Below are 17,390 nucleotides of genomic sequence, written 5' to 3' on the forward strand. Positions count from 1 at the left end.
GAGTTTGTTGTGATGAGGACAAGACAGTGTCTTGCATTGCCTTCATACTTTCATGTTCTTAATTTCTTCCCTGGCCTTTCCCTCACTATCAGACCAAACCTTTTACTGATGGGAAAAAACAAACAAACAAACAAACAAAAAAGCAGAAAAGAAAGCAGTTTTAGGTGTTTGTTGTGGACTCCTTTAACCAGCTTGGACGGCTGAGGGATTTCTTTCATTCCTGAAAGCAAAGAAACAAGCAGCCTGTTAGAAGGTGATACGCATTTCACGGAAGTGTCTGCTGGATAAAGCACGCTTCAGTTAACTTGTATGCTTATTTTCTCTAACAGTCTCTAAGTGCCTAAGTAAGCCTTCCCCTTTACAAGTGCTGTGCATGTCAGCTCTTACAGCAGCTCTGGAATGGTCATTAAGCTGCAGACAGTTCTGTTCAACAAGTGGCAGAGGCCAGAACTGGTATCATTCTTTGTCTACAGTAATCACAAGAATAGACAGTGGTTGTTTTTGTATTTATGAATACCAGCAAGCACAGGAAGTTATCAGACACTACAGAGTTTCTACCCTAGAATTTTTCTCTAATATAACTAAGATTGAAATACTTCTGCTTGATCGTCCTAAGAGAGTCAGTATGATGAATACTCATTACTTGAAAGGCACTGTCACATCACATATGTGCTGCTTTCAGTACCCTGTTCAGATACCTATCAGTCAGCATCGCTATTCAGTAATGAATGCAGATAGAAAGATTTGGCTGACAACATAAATGCAGAAAAAATATTTGTCAAGCTTGGCGGAAACTGGCACTTCTTAAACTGGATTTATCAGTTCTATCTTGCAACAAAGTCATTTTGTTTCAGCTGAAACTCGCACCAGTGATAAAGACCTTGGGAAACTCAAAATGCAACCCATTAATAGTTCTTACTTATTCAGTGATATTGATCTCTTTAAATGCAGCATGCATTCATTGTCTCCATTTTTACAATGGAAAATATGACTAACTTTTCAAGTAAGCTAGGAAGAGGTCTTAGCTTTTTATTTCCTTCTTGCCAGATGTTTCACTTCCAGCCTACTCAGGCTGCTCTTGTTGTCTTAAGTTGCTTTTTCTTAGTTGTGTCCCCCAGAAAGCTATTCTTATGTTTCTGTCCTGGCTGTGAGCTGGCTGTGCTGATCTTTCTCAAGTCTTTACCTTGTAGACTTGACACTATCCCGTGCCCTGTAACATAAACAGCTTCTGCAGTCCCACCTTCTGTAACTTTAAGCCACCCATTAAAAAGAAGTCACCACTCTTCTGCATTTCCTGGAATTAGTCACTGCTCTGTCTCTGTGTGAGTTTCAGGAACGTGGTGCTTAATCTGTTTTAATAATAGTGCAGAGTAATTAATACTCATGATTCAGAGGAATACCATACACCCAAAACACACCACCTGTACCTTTCACCTGAGAGCAGAGCACTGAAGAAGTTCTCAGCTCCTCACTACTGATGCCTGCAAGACTGCCTCATGCACCCAGGCAAAGACTGTTAGAGCAACACCGCTTCCTTTGTTAAAGGTAATTAAAGGTCAGAAAATAACAATACACTGTTTTATTTATACTCTAACTGGCGATTACTGCCTTCTTGCAACAGACAGTGCAGTTCCTTGACTTGACTCAATTGCCTTGCTTTTTACAGCATGGCTTTCTTTCACACATCAGTTTTGGCTCATAATTTCTTTGAAGAAAAATTAATATCTCAGACTCTGCAGCGAATCCCTAGGTGAACTTACATGTTTCCATATCTCTCCAGTCCTCTCAATTACAATAGTTTGTGATTTGTTGACCGGTGATGTAACCTTGTAGTCATCAGACAAAAGACCCAGGATAGGATACTGATTCCTGTACCTGTATTGGGAAGAGTTGCTCAGCTGTAAATTATCAAACTGAAATCTCCATACCTGTATCCACATCACTATCTCTGATCTTGCCCCATAATCCTAAATCAGCAAACAATCTCCACGTATTCCTACTAGTAACAAAAATGCCAATACTGCAATTTAAACATCAGCCACCCCTCCATTTGATATTACGGTGCTTAAGATTGAATCCTTCTGGTAGGTTCTACTAGCTGGAGCTTTTCCCTTTTTGTGAAAGTTGAACAGATATTTGGCATTAAGACATTTGAAGGAGGTGAGGACATAGTTAATAGAAGCTATGCAGTGAAAAATGAAGAGGATGTATTTTTAAGAAAGATGAATAACTACATTACTTCTTCGTGATGATAGCTGTTACACCAGGGGACTGGCTGTTTGATACTCTCTCATGCTTGAGTCTGAAGAGTTCCTGAGAAAACCAGAAATGAACATTCAAGTAAAATAAATAATGCTTTCTGAAGTACTGGTTCACTAAAGCCACAGGAGAATCCATGCTGGATTTCTTATCAAAGAACTCTCTGAAATAGTATTTATGTCCTTCCAAGAGAAGTGGTGGAATAAAAGACAGTATTATTGATTTGAGCTCAGTGAATGATAATAATAATCCTAACCCCAGTTCCAGGAGGGTACATGTGACTTCCTAGTTAAATTGCTTCTCTCATAGCAAGTGAAGGCTTAAGCATATGATATTCTTAGACAAGAAATACTCCGTGCTATTTTACCTCTTGCTGTTGTTTAATACAAACATCTTTCTCCTCCAGCATCGCTGTCAGTTCATGCAGCTTTATTTGCAAGTCGCTGTTGTTCCCTTCTTGCCTTGATATATCTTGCTGGAATTGGCACAACTGAGACTATGAAATAAAGGTTGAGAAACAGTTAGGTGTCTGGTGCTCCCTGCAGGGACCTTTCTGTATACAGAAAGTATACGGTACCCCGTAAACTCTATATATTTTGTTGGTTAAAATCACAAACGTCAAAGGACTCTGTTTTTTTTTTAAAGCACAGTTTCATGAGTTTCTGTGCTATCATTAGCATTGTATAAAATAACTGCAGAACCAGAAGATACCTAAAAAGCATCTGATAGATCTTTTCTTGATTAAAAAATGGCCTGATATCTCCAGTCACAAAAGGTGACAAGTGCAACATATACCAAGTTAATCACCGTACCCTAAGACTGCGGATCTCACGGTCTTTATCCTCTCTCAAGTTATTGATCATCTCTACGTAACGGCTGGAGAGCTCATCTGTGGTAGCCTGAATTGTTGGACTGGAGCAAATCTAAAGGAAAGAAAGTATTTTATTTTTAAAGTATTATTGTATTATATTATAAATAGTATTATTGCCTTCACCAGGACATCTGCATCTGTGAATAACAGCAGCTGAACAAAGAGCAAGTGCCGGTATTATTACCTGTAGCTTAAGACTCTGGATCTCTTGGTCCAAGGCACGCTTGGAGTATTCCAGTTCCTTTAACTGACAATCCTTTTCTCCCTCATTGAGTCGAAGAGAAAGAAGCTGTTCTTCCAGAGACCGACACCTGGCAGTACTCTCTCTGAGTCCTTGCTGGAAAGCACAGGAGAGGAAAGAATGTGTGATGTTCCTTAGGGAAGTAACAGGATCACCCACACCAGCATGCAGCCAGGCAGTAATTAACTTGGAACACTCAGAAGCCAGCACAGAAGCTAGTTTATGGCTGACAGTAATTATACTGAAACTGTATTCAGGATTTACCTGCTGCTGACGATTATTCTCTCTCAGAGAAGACAACATAGTTTCATATTCTTTTACTTGAGATTCTTTAAAAGCCAAATCCTTCTTAAGTAAGACATTGTCAGTTTCTAACTTCTGTAAAACAAAAGTGATAGCTGTGAGTAGCTGCAGTTTTTCAGTACTTAGTCCTAAGTGTGTTCAAAGTACAGCATACTTCATATCAAGTGATATTTTAGAAGTGAAAAATACCCAGTTTTCTTGAAACTTTTTTTTCTTTAACTACAAAGCTCATATATGCTCACTGCAGCAGTACATGCTCATCGTGTGGCTTCATGCTGCATGGTAAGCACTGAGTGGTCTCAGAAACTTCTCTTTCATCGTGTCCCAGAAAGACTTTCTTCTGTGTAGTTACTAAACAGATTTCAAGGAAAAAGAATCCAAAGAGCACTTCTCTGCACAGACCTGTTTGAAATCAGAGGTGACTGGCAAAGCCCCTCTCTCCAAACTTTGTATTTTGCAAGAAAGCGTTCTGAAGCTTCCAGTGATGTCAAGGACTGGGGCTGTCCACGGGAAATGTACCTGCTTTCCTAACAGTAACTATCTGGAGCTGCAGAACTCCAGTTTACAAAGGACTGTTGAGTTGTTAAAGGTGCCAGCTGATAGCAGCTTTCCTGTAGAGTGCGAGATACACATGAGGCAGGAAAGGAATTGAGCTCTCTTGCTTCCTGGAAGAGTGCTGTTAAGTAAGCACTCGGTGTTTATAACATAGACAAGGCACATACAAAAGCACAGTTCCAAAATATCTTCATTGATATAGACATGTATGGATTATTTATACTAATGCAGAGCTATGTCTAAACCCACTCAAACAGACCCTTTCTTGATTTAAAAATTTAATTATTTTTTTTTAGGCTTTAATCAAACTGAACACTTGAAAACTACTGCTAGGAAGAAATCTAACCTCCTTCACTGTGCAGATCTTGCTAGTCTGTGAACCATCTGTTTGTATGAAAGCAACTAAGCTTGGACTTCACAAGTTAACTTTCATCATAATGGACTTCGCACTGAGGGGGACCACAAATGGATGAGGCCATGGGGACTGAGAAATACAACTTCACTTACCCCCAGGTCATCCTGTAAATGGCAGAGCTCTTCACGTAAGCTTTTGAAAGTGGAAAGCACAAGTCTCAAAGATTTATCTGATGTCACTCTCATCTGGGAGGAGAAAAAATAAAACATAGGTTGTTCTAATTAATTAGTGAGTTTTGTTTACAACATGCTTCACTATGTGTAAAAGCACAGAACTGCTATACAGCTGAAAGTAACTTCTAGACCTACTGTAAGTGCCATTCTTTGCAATGCCCGCATTTTCTAAAATGACATTTTTAGGCACTTTGTTCCTTTTGAATTACTGCCTTCTAATACACAGGCATTGAGATGGTTACGTAGCTAAGGAATATGATGAGAAAAAACACAAAAGCCATTTATAAGTGGACCCAAACCAGAAATGATAGGTTCTGTTCCCAGGTACTGTAAGTGTGCCACGGCAATGAGTGCAGTTAGCGGTGTTTAGCCAGACCATTTGTAACGGTGAGACTCAGGTTAGAGGCAGCAAATGTAATTAGTAATGGATACCCGATTCATCACTCAGTAAAACGCACTGCTTGCCTTTAGCTTCTAAGGTGAAGCATTAACATACAATACAGACAAGTAAGAAAATTGAAATTCAGTTTCTTTCATTACTTGCCAAAATGGGTTCGAGCAAAACTGCAAGAAGGCTCCAGTAAAACAGTTCAAAATAAACAAGTGAGCAGTGAAATGAACTACTGCGTTGGCACCTGAGCTACCTGAGTGATTCCGTTCCCTTTACATAGAATAGAGAGTAAAAGCAAAGTACCAAGCAGTGTTACGTACACATTCCCTGGTATGTTTGTATACAGCAGCCTCTACTGTTTCAAGTTAGTAGAGACTTCCCCTCCATGTTATTTACATACCTGGAGGAGATAACGAATCTGCTGCTTTGTTGCCTCAGACAGTCCTTTGGGAATTAATTCTTCAATATCTTCAGTCTAAGTCAAGAGATGAAGAAGGAGACAACTTGATTAAGAATTTTGTCTGGTTGATCATTATGAAGTTTCTTAATTACACAGCTCTGCTGCAAAAAACATGTTTAGCGCAAGGCAAATAAGAATGAAAATAGATCAAAGAACACCCAGAAAATTTCCAAAGTCTTACAGGAGTGTGGCATATAAACACTGAGATGAAGTGATAAATGAAGTTTATATTTAAATCTACACTAAGCTTAACGCTTGTTTTAAAAGCAGCATTCAGAACAATCCGCTCTTAAGAAATAGCACTTTTAACTCTAAAACAGAGCTCCCAGCAGTTAATGATTATAAGCAAATCTTGTGTTTCTAAGTAATGAAAAGACTGTCAACAAATAAATGATGACCAAGGTTTTACAGGAGATCCTGGCAGCCAGGAAGTGGTATTGCTTCATGTAGTTTAATCCTAAACAAGCATTTCTATCGCAGACATAACGACTTTAAAAAGGTCCTGATGACTGTATGCATTGCAGCTGGATTCCCACAAGTGAGCAGTGAGGAAATCTAGAAAGTCTTTCTGTCAACTTCAGTTCCTCTCATCACAGTGAGAGGCAGTTCTCTTTATTCTTGCAGCGCACAGCAGTGCATGTTGCTAAGCAGCTGCTTTGTTGGCAAGAAAGTAAAACATGCTTTGCAAAAATGCATACTGAAACGATATGCATCTCTGTGCGTTTGTTTTACAGTGAAACCACTACTGGTGTAACAGGAAAGACTCAAAATTTGACTCGTACTGCAATAGTAATAATAATAATGCAAATTATTAAAGCTTATTTCTTTCAGTATTACCACACTTGAAAATGTTACCTGGCAATAAGTCTCAGGTTCTGAATGTTGTTAACAAGCAGGAATCATGAACTAACAAAAGATCAGCATCATTCAATTAAACTTGCTTGGCCTCATTTGCTCCAAGATGCACTGCATTCTTACCGAGACTTTCAGAGAACAGCTTTGTAAGCACATGCCTGATGCTTACCTGACTCGTCCATTCGATGTCGTGGTTCCTGGAAATAGACAAAATGCAGTGGGCTGATTATAACACAAGACTCTGCAGGACTTGACCACTCTGACAGCTACAAAAAGACTATTCTTGCAGTGCAGAACAGGGAAGGTTCATCATGAGATTAAGAGCTGTTACCCTCTCTGTAAGGTGACAGGTGGTGTGTTGTTAAATGCAACTCCTTGTACCACTGTGTGAGGGACTGGAATACTAACAGCAGCACAGTCAGCACAGGCAACTCTCTCTCTGTTTCTCGGGGCATTTATCCCAATGATGGTCAGTTAACCCAGTTCTTCATTAGCTTGGGCGATGTCTTTACCCAGAACTAAGCTGAAATGTATTGACATGCAGCAGGTGTTTTTCTTAGCAGTGCCAGGGCTTTTTGTGATGTTTGAATCCCACTCTGCCCTTGCTGCAGAGCAGATACACTCATTTCAGTGAACTTTGACAGCAGGAAGTGAGAGAGAGTGAGAGGGGAGTACCAAAGTAATGCTGATTGTGAGGGAAAGATAAGGACATTGTCAAGACTGGAATCAACTTGTGACTGTGCTCCCAGCCGTGCATTCCTAGGATTTCTGGAATAGCAAAACACAGGGTAACACACATAAGGCCAATACCTTCCTCCTATCTTCTCCACATGCTGTAGTAAACAACTGTACAGGTCGTTGGTCTTGCGGTTCAGTTCAGCAAGGAGCTCACCGAAGTAGCGGCAGTCCAGCTGGTCATTGTTCTCCTGAGAGCAATGGATGTAACAGAGGATAAGCAAGAAGATCATAACCCTCCCTTGGGAAGAAAGCTGAGTGTGAAAATGCTACCAATATGATGGAATGTTTTGTTCACTTAATAATTTGTGAGTTGTTTATACTGTTCTTTTCCTGGGTGTTGCGTGTTCCATGTCTTCTGGTTTCCAGTAAACTGTACAGAAATAAATTCTTATGGTATGGCAACAAAAATGGGCAAAGCAGTATCTTTTTCAGCAATGTCATCGTTATTATTCTAATACAGAAAGCACAGATAATTGCTAAATCTTCCTTTAATGATCTTTAATGTTTCCTTAGCTGTAGAATCCCTGTGGAGAACACTAAGAATTTACAGAAGGGCACTGACAAAAGCCACCTCTTCTTTATTTCAAAACCAACAGAATGTTAAAGCACTCCAGCTGAAGATAATATGTGTACTTACGTGTATAACAGAAGTGAAAACAGCAGCATAAACTGAGTTTAACTAAGTTGTTTTGTTGGACTCTGTCTATGGAAAATTCCTCCTAAGACCAATACAGGGGTCACCCAGTATGTTAGTCTTGCACCTGTATGTTCAACAGATGCATGGGAAAGGACTACCACGCTTCTACCCCCAACCAAAATAGCACTATACACCAACCACCACTTCCAGCAGCTCCTCGGGGAAGCTAGCTTTGTGTTTCCAATGAAATTGTCAATAGTTTATGGGCTGATCTGGCCCTGTTCCCTGACTAGCAGGGCAGAGGGACTCAGATCCAGGCTCTGGAAAGGGGTAAGGGAAAGAGGTAGAAAGATGGGACCCAAAACAAAACAGTAGTGACAAACTGAGATGAAACAGTTTAACTGATTTACTAAATAAGATATCAGAATGCAAGATAACACACTATAATATGATATAATACAATAAGAACTGGAGCTAATCAACCAAATATAAAGAGAGAAAGAGTGTCCAAAAGCTGAAGGCCTTACTCTAATGCTGAGGCAAGATGTGAGGTCGGGATGAGCAGCAGGGAGGAGAGCCCTGACACAGTGCCTTGGCAAGGTCACTATGTCAAACACTTCCACATACATAAAGTCATTTCAGACCCCTACTGAGCAGTTCAGATAGAAAGCAATGCTGAATTGACATGTCCAGTTTATAAAGCGCTTTTTACCTGTTTTACCAAAACTGGAAAGAAGCACAGGTCTTGTATTACTCAGCCTTTGTTGTACTGACAGATGAAACCTGGCTCAATCAATAAGTGGCACTCCCAGATAAAGGTAGAAAAAAGCACCACAACAAATCAGCATTTTGCTGGTTATACTTACAGAGGGTACATGATGCTTCGTTACTACACCACAATTTTGAATGTGGACTTTTGAGAGCAGCAATCAGTAGTTTAATCCATCTGTAAAGTTCTGTACTCCACATACAAAAACATCCTGGGTAGTAAAACATTGAAGCAAAAGATTCTGACCTGTTCGCAGGTTTGAACTGTCACCCTCCTCACTGTATTTCCTCTGCAGTCATCGGTCACACAGACGGGCATTACTTCACAGGGGCTGCCGGTCTGTGTTTGCTGGCACTGGTGTGTGACTGGGGGCTGCTCAGGCTGCTGGCAGGGCTGGCACTGATCAGACGGCTGCGGAATCTGACACGGGTGGGAAAATTGGTACTGCTTCTCCTTAACAAAAACAGGAGTGGATTTATTTTGAGATGCTGAACACATCTTGGTGAGATGAAAGCACAATTAAAACACATCAGTGAATGTTGTAATACAAGAAGAATTTTACAGAGCAGCAGCCATGGATCAAGATAAGGACTTCACAGAGAACCAGCTGTGGAGCAGGACTAACAGCATGAGAACCAAGGACACCTCTAGGAAAGGAATGAATGGCTTGCGGCTTTGAAGGGGTTTTTAGGGTTGCTATTGCAGTAGCTTTCCTCCAATTAGTGTGCGTGATTTTTGGACACCCTCATCTGTCTGCTATAAAAGTATGGCTTTTCGGGCAATAAATTGACGCAGCTATATGTAACCATATTGGTGTGTGGCTGTTTGTCCCAGCGCGCTGACCTTTTGCCTTTCAGGTTCACCAACAAGTGAATGAAAGGCGGTTTTGCATCAAAAGACTGTTCCAGGTATTTTAATAACATTAATAAAACTGCTTTTTCTTACGATTTGAATATGAGTTTGCCTCACACTTATTATACTTCAACACTATATTTTACCAACAACTCCTCACATTTTAGCAGCTGCAAATGAAAGCACAGAAGACACACTTTTCCTAATTGGGCTGCATGCTTCATTGTATTGTGCCACTTAATGTACTCAGGCAATAGGAACCTCCATTACCTAATTTAAAACACACGTACATCCTGATCCATTAAGTATTTTAGAGGTTAAAGAGCTCCAGTTGAATTACTGGGCTTTTGTTATTTCGGTTCATATAAATGTATTTTCCAGGAAATAACTGACGATGTTTTCCTCTACAATGTTTCAGCAGTTGCAGATCAGTGTATGCCGTATCAGGGACACATTCATCCTGGTTTTATAATCCAAGAAAACACTGTTGACAAAATCACCCACGCACCCACCAGGACGCTAGCTTATATGTTCCAGCCTTTGAGAGGGTGCACCCTACCTCAGCAAGGCAGTTCTCTGGCTGGCACTAGTTCACAAAGCACCACTAGCGCTACTTTTCATGTACTGACTGAATCTTCTTTTGCAGTAGATAACAGAAATAACCAACTTACTTGGTGGGGATTTAATAGTTCATATTTCCTTATTGTCTTTTCATAGATGACATTATTTCCAGGACAGAAATTCCCCCCTCTTAGGAATGGAGACAGTGGCTCCTGTAACACATTAATAAAACACAATCAAAAACGCTGGCAGCAAATTCAGACTTAGTACAACTGTAACCAAACAATGATGACTTCGTTTTGTGATTAAAAGTGGCAATTTAAGATCATTTTTGAGTTATCCATATTTGAGTGTGCATTCAGTTCTCTGCTGGCGATATAATTGAAACATATTTGATAGCCCAGAGCTGAGAAGCCCAGCTGGCAGTTCTTTACTGCTTTCAGTTCTTAATAGTTTCCTCTCTCCCAAAGGTATGGCCTCGTGAATTCAGAATACTCAGTGTGGGATGACAAAGGGAAGGAAGCACCTTTCCAAGCTGGGGTAATTCAGGAAGGAAGAAGTACAGAGACTCCAGTAGCAAATAGTTTTCCTACCTGCTCAGGATTCTCTATGATAATCCTCCGAACAGTGCCCTGCAAGGAAGAAAATAAAGATTCGCTGATGGTGATTGTACTTTAAAACCTTTTATGCTCACAGTTCAGCTTACATGCACTTCCAAAATACTCTGAATATTGCCATCCGCTATAAACATACTGAGATCCGTTGGCTGACATCACTTAGCAAAGTTCTAAAGCTACGGCCATCCCACCCAAAAGGAAGTAACCCATATACAGTGTGGCACAGTCTGCATTCTCATTAGTTTGTTTTTTTTCCCCTCAATCCCCTGTTTACAGGTTAGAGGAAATCGGTCCTTATTTTCTGTAAATGCCAAAAGAAGAGGATATAGATGAAAGCCAACGTGCTGGACAGGTCCCTCGAGGATCACATCTCTATTCCATGTAACACTGCCTTCAGCCTGCAGGCTTCCATGTCACACAAGAAAGTCAGGTCGTGCAAATCTGATGTACTTCTAAAAAACCTTGCTGCACTAAGGGAAAAAGATGTGTACTTAGCTCGAACACCAAAATGAAAGGGATCCAGGAGCTGCCAACAAACCTGATACCGCTACCCAATGAGCCAGCGAGTGCAGTTACTTCAAAAAGTGGCATGAAACACTGTAATTAACACCTATAAAGATGCTCACATGGAACATCTGCTCATTCTTGAAGAGGAAATAAATACGTTTTTTTAAATTACAGAAATCCACAAATTGCAGCAGTCTTGTTCCTTTTAGGCTACTAATTCTTTGTCCCCGTGCACTGACAACTCCATCCTGCGGACCAACAAGAGAACAGGTGATGCATTCTGCTTGAAATCTCCATGTCTGGCTGTTCATCCAAGTGAGCAAAATTCCCACTGAATCTCATGGCAGCACCAGGCAATTTGTTCGTCTACAAGATGCTATTTATTCCTCCTCGCAGTGCAGACTTTCAATTTTCCTAACAAATCACTTATTCCCTTAACCTGTGGGCTTGGAAAGTATACATTGCTTTAGTTGAGCCTCAGAGACATTCTTAACCGGATTAAGAGCAACTCCAAAGTAGGTCATATTTCCAGTTGTGAACTGTTGCATAAGTTTAGGAAGCCTGAAGCAGTTTTCTAAATCTCCCAAGAGTGAATCATAACATCACCATGGAAGAGAAATCCAAGTAGAAAAGAAATTGTTTCAGCACCAATCACAGTAATTAAGAAATCTCAAAATGGTAACTGGTGCAGAAAACTTGGAAAGCTGCTCCCTCCGCCTCCTGTACTCCATGTACCCAAGTGAGGCCTTCAGGGCTGTCATGGATTTGGCTGGGATAAAAAGTTGCTTGTAGAGGCTCATGTGATGCCATGTTTTGGATTTTTGATGGAAACGGTGACTGCTGTTGAGCTGTTGCTGAGCAGTGTTTGCATAGAGCCAAAGATGTCTCAGCTCCCTGCACTGCCCTGCCAGCAAGGGGCTGGGGGCACAGCCAGCACAGCTGACCCAAACTGGCCAAAGGGACATTCCATTCCACAGGACACTGTGCTCAGCAGCAAGAGCTGGGGGGAGGGAAGAGAAAGGGGGGAGGTTTGGAGCAATGGCATTTGTCTGACCAAGAAACCACTATATGTGAAGCCCTGCATTCCCAGAGGTGGCTGAATACCACCTGCTTGCCAGTAGGAAGTGGTGAATGAATTCCTTTTGCATTACTTCAGCTGGGCTTTCACGTTACCCATCAGTTTCTGCTCCTCACCCTTTTGCTCCTCTCCCATCCCCTGTGGTATGGCTGCAGCAAGACAGTGCAGGACAAAGCCCCCTGAACTCAGCACAGCTCTGAATCACAACCTGACTCTGCAATGAGACCACGAGGGAGCAGGGAGCACACGGCCCCAGTTCTACATCTCACTGACACCTGAAGAACCAAAAGTAGAATACTGAATAGAGAAATGCACACGTTAACCAGAACACTTCAGCAAGGCAACCAAAGGTCCTGCTGTGTGCCTTGCACGGCCCAGTCTCCTCTTCCACACAGCAGCACCCACAGTGACACAACTGACATCAGAGGGAAATAGATACTTGTTCTTATTCAGCCTAGACTACCGTGGTGCGGCACATGAAAACAAGATGAGCATTGCCTACAGAATGAAAGGGAACATTTTCAATGTAGTGTAAAGCTGTTCAAACCTGCCTGATGCAGATACCGCTGCCACAGGACTTTGGAATACGTAACTCATGCTATCTATTTCAGGAAGGATAACTTGTAAATGACTGTACCTGGGCACTTATGTGCTCTCAGTGCAATAAATCCAGAAATTAGAAGACCAGTGAATTGTAAGTTAGAATACATTTTTAATCCTGTAGTATTCAAAAGGGTGGTATAAATCACACGCAGAACAATATACAGAACCTAGGTTTGTCTGGACAAAATGGCACTTATTTGTAAGGCACCCAGCTCTCCCTTCCGGCGTGCTCAGATGCAGACGCGCTTCCCTCGCCCGGCGGCAGAAGGGCCGTGCCTGCTCCCCTCCCAGACCAGCCCAACAGGCCCAGCCTGCGCCAGCCAGGAGGGAACCCCGGCCCCAGGAACACTGCAGCCCAGTGCCAGCCCCAGCCCAGCTCACTGGGACACAGCCCCAGGCTGCCGCAGACCTCTGTTGTCCCCAAGGGTACATCTGGGGTTCTTCTCCTTAATCCCCTCTTGGGTTCCAACAGCGCTCAGAGGTGGGACGTTCTGTAACAGAAGGAGGAAGCTGCTGGCAGGAGAGCCCACTGCTGCCATGGATCCCAGAGACGGCAGTTCTTAGTCTACATTTAACTTCAAAAGGCAAACGTCAGCCGTTACAACAGCGAGAGCTGCTTGTCTTTACAATTTTAAGGTCTTCAAGCAGGTCTCTGATAGATGCATCCAGTCAATACGTGCAAATTTTAGAGAAGAAAAGCTATCACTACACCGATCTTTATATCCAACAAGTTTCCCTTAAGTCTCAGAATAACTCGTGATTACAGTCAGAATTCCAAGCACACCAACCCTTTTCTATGTAGCACACTGCCTTGTTAGCTACAAACAACCCGGCCATCTAGTCAGAACTTCAGACTTACATCTGGTAGCTGAAAGAGGGAAGCCACCTCTGGGGGTCATTGCAATGGATACAGGGAAATCCTACAGCTCAGCTGACACCACAGTAATATGGCACCATCCTCACAACGGGAGGCGAGAGCCCTCGGTGCTGCAGCACTGAGCTGAGCCATGCAAACCTCACAGAGTTCCTCATGAGTGGACCGTGTCAAATGCCTTGGGGGTTCTACCCATATCTACACCAAAAACAGACACCTCACACCAAGAACATTTATGCTGAGTGCTATTCTCTATTTTGTTCAGGCAGATGAGAGCAAATTTGCCTTCAGTTACTCCAAATGAAACCTGCCATGGCTGGGAATAGCACCTGGCTTCCTCATCAAGGATAAAGCAAAGTTAGACCCCCACAAATGGAAAGAAAACTGAACCCTGAACGCTCTGTGACCACAACTGACACTACCACACACACTCTACACACACGTTACTTCTCCCTCCCTCTGGCTCATTAGCAGTGTACATAAGCTGAACAGGGGATGCCAACTCTAAGACTGAATGCTACGACAGTGCATCAATAGTGTAGATATAACCAGTCTTCAAAACCTCTCCAAAAGCGAGTTAAATATTGCTCAAAGAAAATCCCTTATCAGTGGTAAGATTAAACTCCAGTTCTAGGCTGCCCTTAACTGCAATTTGAGAGTAAACTGTGCGGGAGGCAGACGTTGCTGTGCTATTTCATTTACATGGCTACACAGGGTCTGCTCAAAGGACAGCAGAACCCACCACAGAAGCGCTCTTCTAGGCACAGCTCTGTAACAAACATTTCCCCCCCACACTCCTCCTCAGCTGCAGTCTCACCAGGCACACAGCTGCCTCCCGCTCCCAGCAGGCTCCTCATCACCCTTGTCTTCCAGAATAATAAAGCCTCATCTGGAGTACTGTGTCCAGTTCTGGGCTCCCCAGTACAAAAAAGGCAGGGATCCCTTGGAAAAAGTCCAGCGGAGGGCCACAAAGATGGTGAAAGGCCTGGAGCATCTCCACTATGAAGAAAGGCTGAGTGAACTGGGTCTGTTTAGCCTTGAGAAAAGAAGGCTGAGAGGGGACTTGATCCAGGTCTATAAATAACTGAGGTGCAAAGTGGCGAGGTCAGACCCTATGATTCTGTGATAATTTCCTGATCACCTTTATTAGCCAGCTGCCCCCTCTGCCATTACAATTGCTACCCACACAAAACCCGATCTGAGCTACACCCACTTTTGCCTTTAATCCGGCAAAACACTTCAGCAAGGAAATATTTTTCCTCATCAAGACTTAATGGACTCGGTGATCGTAACAGATGTTATAAACTAAACACACTCCGTAGCGCAGACACAGCACTTGATGGTGCGTCCATCTCAGCAGGAGAAGCCCGGCACTGCGCCGCTTGCTCTGCTGAACGCCACCTTCCTCGAAGACAACCCTTGTCGGTTTGTTTTTTAAAGTAAATTGTTGTTGCCAAACAGGAACTAAATGCGAAACTGATGCAAACGAAAAACAGAAACGTGAAGGGAAGCTTACCGGGACTAAAGTACGTTACTCGCACACGCCGCCCGCCCGCCCGCTCCTCCCGCCTCAGCAGCCCCCGGTTCCGCTCCCGCTGCGGGCCAGGCCAGCCCCGGGGCAGCCCCCGAGGCGCGTGTTTTGTACGGGAGTTTGGCAGGAAGGCCGAGCCCATCTGGAGGCTGCGGGCCGCGCAGACGCCTCTCCGCGCTCGGAAAAGTCGCGCCTCCCGGCACCGCCGCGGAAGCAAAGGGCACGGCCGAGGGGCGGCTCCGAGGCGCTCGGGCCCCGCTCCGCGCAGACGGCGGCCGCCACCCGAGCCCTCCCGTACCTGCGGCGGCGGCTGGGAGCCGGCGCTGAGCTGCTGGTGGCCGTGCGAGCGCTCCAGCGGCGAGGAGGCGCGGGACGAGCAGGACGCGCCGACCCGCCGGCAGCCGGGACCGTAGGTCCGCACCCGGTCGAACGCCGGGCCGCCCTCCTGGCGCTGCGGGGCCGGCGGCTCGAAGCACGGCGGCGGGAGCGGCGGCTCGGGGCAGGCGGGCGGCTCGCGGCACGGCGGGGGCTCCGGGCACGGTGGCGGCTCGGGGCACGGCGGCGGCTCGCGGCAGGGCCGGCGGGCGGCGGGCAGCGTGCTGTAGTGCTGCTGGCGCCTGTAGTAGTGTTGCTGCTGCTGCTGCTGCTGCTGCTGGAGGTGCGGGGGCAGCGCGAAGGGCTGCAGCTGCTGCTGGCTCCCCAGCATCCCGGCCGCGCTCGGGGAGCCGCGGCTCGAGGCGCAGCGGGGCGGTGAATGCGGACGGGCGGCGGGGCAGGGCGGCGATTAGTACCTGCGGGAGGGCCGCGCCTAGGGCGGGACGCACCTGCAGCCCGCGGCTGCCTCCCCCTCGCGGGGCGGGCGGGCGGCACGGCGGGCGCTGCGCCGAGGAGGCCGCGGGGAGAGCGAGGCTGCTGCTGCTGGGACAGCGCCGTGCTGAAGCCTCCCTCATAGAGAAACGTGAAGGAGGGGGCTGCTTAATTTCAACCTGCGCCCGCGTTGTTAACCTCACAGAGGAACAAACGCGACACTCGTCCATAACAGATAAGGTTGGAAACTTACCCAGACTGTCACTCTGTAGAGAACAGTATGAGCTCGAGTTACTTTCTCAATGCAGCGCCTTTTGGTTTGTGCTCCTGTATTGCATTACCTGAATCAGGCAAGCCCTAGCCAAGAATGTAACTTTGTTCTGCGTGGTAACATTGTAATAACAATTATATAATATTGTGTAATGAATATAATCCTTAATAATAAACCTTAGGTTCATAATTTTGTCAGCTTCCTTTGCGTACCTACTGCGCTTTCAGGTCATGCAGCGCAGCCACGCAATGGCAGAAGACAACCGAGCACTACTGGCTGCATTACTTTGTGTGGCATCTGGAAAATATTCATCAAAAAATAAAGTTTCCCTTAACCCTCCGTCATTGAACCCAAGCAGACATCCAGTTTATCTAGGAGAGTGCTTAAAACCAAAGACATTTGGAGTAACGTCTGTCCCACTGGTTTCAAAGGTGCTGTATGCCAGAACAAATGATGCACCCAGACATAAGAGGAATAGACATTTTCTCCTAAGACCTCGTTCTTGGTTCACCAGCTTAGAAAAACTCTTGCTGGCTTCTGACATAACAATTAAAGAACTCTCACAGAAAGCAATAACATATGGCTACAACAACTTTGTCTCTGTTTTTACACAGACCATTAGAAATTGCTTTATGCTTCAGTTGGAAACCACAGAAACTACAGTAATACTCCTCGGGGAAAAAACAAGAGCAGTGTAATGTATCACGTAGAAAACGATTAGTTAGCCAGCTCAGGAAATATTACCGGCCTGTAGTATACTGCCTCGTTTAATAAAGAGTGCCTTGGAAATTTCTTACAAGGGTCAGCAAAAAGAAAGGCCTAAGTCATCCTATTGTAATGGAAATAAAAAGTAACTTCCGGAAAGGTTGGTAGATGTGGCAAGGATTATTGCAGCCATAAATCATAACAGTAAGTAATACATGTGGGGTGATCTGCACCAGTTAATGAGAGCCTCAAAGTGCATGGATTTTAATCTGACAAAAGTTTTAAATGCATCAAAAATGATGATCCATTCTATATCA

General features: G+C 44.2%; 2 protein-coding genes across 2 annotated transcripts in view; one reads left to right on the forward strand and one right to left on the reverse strand.

The window, feature by feature from the left end:
• ZNF711 (zinc finger protein 711) overlaps positions 1–7,339 on the forward strand; it is a 33,411-nt gene extending 26,072 nt beyond the window's left edge. The window contains exon 16 of the mRNA XM_072336247.1: positions 4,526–7,339. The gene's annotated coding sequence lies outside the window, so the exon portion shown is untranslated. The remainder of the gene's footprint in view (positions 1–4,525) is intronic.
• Positions 84–16,392, reverse strand: POF1B (POF1B actin binding protein). The gene is made up of 15 exons (XM_072336254.1): positions 15,589–16,392; positions 10,674–10,712; positions 10,191–10,292; positions 8,914–9,120; positions 7,334–7,449; positions 6,693–6,720; positions 5,609–5,683; positions 4,737–4,829; positions 3,636–3,749; positions 3,315–3,467; positions 3,072–3,182; positions 2,627–2,755; positions 2,240–2,313; positions 1,761–1,875; positions 84–220 (listed from the first exon to the last, which is right to left on the reverse strand). The coding sequence occupies exons 1-15, from the start codon at positions 15,994–15,996 to the stop codon at positions 215–217; spliced, it is 1,770 nt and encodes a 589-aa protein (XP_072192355.1). The 5' UTR covers positions 15,997–16,392; the 3' UTR covers positions 84–214.
• Positions 16,393–17,390: the final 998 nt, after the last annotated feature.

This window comes from Excalfactoria chinensis, chromosome 4 (genome assembly GCF_039878825.1).
Source record: "Excalfactoria chinensis isolate bCotChi1 chromosome 4, bCotChi1.hap2, whole genome shotgun sequence".
Lineage (NCBI taxonomy): Eukaryota > Metazoa > Chordata > Aves > Galliformes > Phasianidae > Excalfactoria > Excalfactoria chinensis.

Excerpts from the sequence above, each read along its gene's own strand:
- POF1B (XM_072336254.1), bottom strand. The coding sequence starts at position 15,996 with ATGCTGGGGAGCCAGCAGCAGCTGCAGCCCTTCGCGCTGCCCCCGCAC. Across the intron at positions 6,721-7,333 it reads GTGGAGAAGATAGGAGGAAG|GAACCACGACATCGAATGGA; the intron begins GTATTGGCCTTA and ends GTCTATTTCCAG. Across the intron at positions 5,684-6,692 it reads ACATCGAATGGACGAGTCAG|ACTGAAGATATTGAAGAATT; the intron begins GTAAGCATCAGG and ends CTCTTGACTTAG.